Source organism: Abramis brama, assembly GCF_963993115.1.
Source record: "Abramis brama genome assembly, chromosome: 5".
Taxonomy (NCBI): domain Eukaryota; kingdom Metazoa; phylum Chordata; class Actinopteri; order Cypriniformes; family Leuciscidae; genus Abramis; species Abramis brama.
In genome coordinates this window covers 217,501-220,973 of record NC_139967.1, presented here as the reverse complement: position 1 = coordinate 220,973, position 3,473 = coordinate 217,501, and the positions used below count along the sequence as shown (strand labels likewise).

At 45.1% G+C, this 3,473-nt stretch overlaps 1 protein-coding gene across 2 annotated transcripts; it reads left to right on the top strand.

The window, feature by feature from the left end:
• The first annotated feature begins 506 nt into the window (after nt 1-506).
• On the top strand, nt 507-3,146 carry thap1 (THAP domain containing, apoptosis associated protein 1). Of its 2 annotated transcripts, XM_084115091.1 has the most exons (5): nt 507-701; nt 1,187-1,376; nt 1,544-1,960; nt 2,051-2,338; nt 2,422-3,146. In XM_084115091.1, exons 1-4 carry the CDS (start codon nt 631-633, stop codon nt 2,294-2,296), a joined length of 924 nt encoding a protein of 307 aa, XP_083971217.1. In that variant the 5' UTR covers nt 507-630; the 3' UTR covers nt 2,297-2,338; nt 2,422-3,146. The 2 variants fall into 2 exon arrangements, with proteins under 2 accessions (XP_083971217.1, XP_083971216.1); XM_084115090.1 differs by having other exon boundaries at nt 508-701; nt 1,544-3,146.
• Nucleotides 3,147-3,473: the final 327 nt, after the last annotated feature.

The following is a 3,473-nucleotide window of genomic DNA, read 5'->3' as shown; positions in this document are numbered from 1 at the left end:
AGATTTGAAGGATTCTCACGTAGCCTCAGCACTGAAATAAAACAATCGTGTGGTGAAGGTGAATGAAAAGGGCGGGAATTGGCGGCCGATCTTATTTTGAATTTTGACTGTCTATTTTAAATGATTACTGTGTATAAAGTTGGTAAATGCTATTAATAACGTGTAAATTACAGTCCAGACTGGACACACGGACAGCGCTGTCTCCTGAGAGCTGTTACTCTCCTCAGCGCACTTCAGCATCAGCCAATCACAGAGACTGGGATCACTGGACATGAACTGTTAAATTGAATATTATATTGATTGCTGGGGAAGATTTACGTGCCTTTTTTATGGTACTGGACATAATAAAATCAAAAGATTTTAACACTTTGAGTTTAAATGTCTACAGTCGTCATGAGATCTGAATGCGGCGTGTGAAAGGAACCGTGTGTGTGTGTGTGTGTGTGTGTGTGAGCTGATGAGCGCCTCCTACCGGAGATATTCGGAATCACACAGAAACACACACCGAGTCTTTGAAAAACACCCGGATGAAGCGCGTCTCAGTCAGCCATGAGGTTCCGCTTCACACTCAAGATCCACCGTCAATATTATTATTATTCCTGATCTTCATATTTCAGATCGCAGCCAAAAATGGTCCAGTCCTGCTCGGCGTACGGATGCAAGAACAGATACCAGAAAGATAAAAACATCTCCTTTCATAAGTGAGCTGAACTCGCCAGTGTTGTTGACTGTGTTTCGATGTTGTTTTATTTCTATAGTTCTTGTGTTTGTTTAATGTGTGACTCTAGTCGATCAGCTGCAGCTTCAGACACTGTTTGTTTAGTTTAGTGTAGTTTAGTTTAGTTTAGTTTGGTTCTCATTTTGGTCTTCAACTTTGTCGGCGCTACAAACTTTACAGCCGCACTGTATTGTTTGTTTGTTAGTAAAGATTAGTTTAAGGAACATGAATGTTCAATGATATGCTAATGTAAACGATCATTCTGTCATCATTTTCAAACCTGTATTACTTTCTTTCTTCTGTGGAAAATAAAATATGTTTTGAGAAACGTCTCAGTCTGTACAATTGGAAGTCAAAACTCTTCAGAATATCTGCTTGTGTTTCACAGAAGAAAAAAGTCATACAGGTTTGATTGACAGAATGTTCATTACTCTTATTATGATCCATTGGTGTTATTGTGTATGACAGGTTTCCTCTGGCCCGGCCGGACGTCTGTGGAAAATGGGTGTCCGCCATAAAGAGACGAAACTTCAAGCCCACCAAGTACAGCAACATCTGCTCTCAGCACTTCACCAGAGACTGTTTCAAACACCAGTGCAACAACCGTGTGCTGAAGGACAACGCCGTGCCCTCGCTCTTCAGCTTCAGCAAACTACAGGTACTTTACCGCATTACTGATGCTTTACTGCCCCCTTGTCCAACAACAGACCATTATCATCATTCCCTATTATGAAAGTTCAGTTCATAATTTCAGTATTTTTATCAAATGTATTAAAGCCTTTCAGAAATATAGCTTGCAAATAAAAAGCCCCTATGACCTCCCAGGCATCGTCTCTGGAGGATTCCTTCAGCCCGGACCTGGACTTTCCTCTCAGCCTCCCTCTCTCTGATGCCGAGGAGACGCCAGTGCCTGAACCGGACCCGACCGGAGCCGAGCCGGAGCCAATCCGGGAGCCCCACTTCAGCGCCTGCGTGTCCTGCGACCACAACTACACGGTGGAGGACACGGGTCAGCAGAAGAAGCGGGTCGAGCAGCTGCAGGAGCAGATGGAGAAGCTGCGCAAGAGACTGAAGACGGTCCAGCAGAAGTGCAGGCGTCAGGAGCGGCAGCTCGAGCGCTTCAGAACCATGAGCCGGGTCCAGAGCCAGAAGGCCCCCATGAGCCGGGTCCAGATCCAGAAGGACACCATGAGCCGGGTCCAGAGCCAGAAGGACACCATGAACCGGGTCCAGAGCCAGAAGGCCCCCATGAGCCGGGTCCAGATCCAGAAGGACACCATGAGCCGGGTCCAGATCCAGAAGGACACCATGAGCCGGGTCCAGAGCCAGAAGGACACCATGAACCGGGTCCAGAGCCAGAAGGCCCCCATGAACCGGGTCCAGATCCAGAAGGACACCATGAACCGGGTCCAGAGCCAGAAGGACACAGCACCAGGGGGAGACCAGGAGCTTGAGCGCTTCAGAACCATGAGCGGGGTCCAGAGCCAGAAGGACCCAGCGACGGGGTCATCCTTCGTCATTCTGCCCACAGAGATCTACGACGTGCTGAAGGGCATCGAGACCATCGGGGCGCTGTGAGGGCTTTTACTTCCTCTGTCAATCATGACCTGTGTTCTGAGTGTGTGTGGACTTCCTCTGTCAATCATGACCTGTGTTCTGAGTGTGTGTGGACTTCCTCTGTCAATCATGACCTGTGTTCTGAGTGTGTGTGGACGGCAGACGAGAGGCTGAACTGGACATGGCTTCATTGATTCACTTCAGGAGAGAATCAGGAACAAACTGAACATCCAATCACGTCTCAGAGGATTCTGGAGCGTTTCCGAACCGACCCGGGCAGAGGAACTGAACCCTTGAGGCGTCTGTGCTCTTCAATAACTCGAGGAACGCTGGAGAAAGACACGGATCCGATGACCAACGCTTCAGTCAATCAGGTTCTCATTTGCAGGAGATTTGCAGATCAGTGTTTGTTCAGTTATTAAATGTATTTATAATTTAAACGTCTAGAAAGTTTATTTTTATTTGATTAATGTACTAAGATGACCAAACTGGACTTTTTCAGCCGCTGTATAGTCTCGTATCAAAGGGCTGTTTTGAGTTAGTTGTTTTTTTGCTTCTTGCTGATTAATTTATTGCTCACAAAACAGTAATAATTATGGAATCAATTTAAGCCATATTTGGGGGAAAAGTAGGTTATTATTTTGCTGAGAAAAGTTCAATCATAGTTGCCTTAAGGTGGTTTGACTGTTTCAATACATGATTCTCCTCCTCGACCTGCTTGAGTTTCTGAGTGTTGATGTCACGGTCCTGTAAAGACACACGTGTTCGAAACACCACTAAACTTTACCACAGTACAGAAAGATTCCAGCAAAATATGAATTACTACTGTCATATTGTAATAAATAAATATGGTTCATGTTTTAAACCGAGACTTACAGAATCTGTTATTTTGATTTCTTTGTCATTTGAATTTGTTATGAAAGGGTGACTAATAAGTTCATCACAGTGTTACTATAGTATCTACTCTGGTAAACGGGCGGATAAACTCGTTGGCATTAACATGTGATCACCGTGATCGATCCAGCAGATCGGATCATAAGCCAATCAGGACAGTGTGTTTAGACCTGTCCACATCAAGTGGCTTCTGTGTCTGGATGACAGATCGGATCTCGCATTCCCACAAAAAAGAAGAAAAAGGATGGCAAAGCCGACCTGAATGTTAGGGTTAGGTTATATTTTGTTATATGTTATATTTTGA

Excerpts from the sequence above, each read along its gene's own strand:
- thap1 (XM_084115090.1), top strand. The coding sequence starts at position 631 with ATGGTCCAGTCCTGCTCGGCGTACGGATGCAAGAACAGATACCAGAAA. Across the intron at positions 702-1,186 it reads AAAAACATCTCCTTTCATAA|GTTTCCTCTGGCCCGGCCGG; the intron begins GTGAGCTGAACT and ends TGTGTATGACAG. Across the intron at positions 1,377-1,543 it reads TCAGCTTCAGCAAACTACAG|GCATCGTCTCTGGAGGATTC; the intron begins GTACTTTACCGC and ends ATGACCTCCCAG.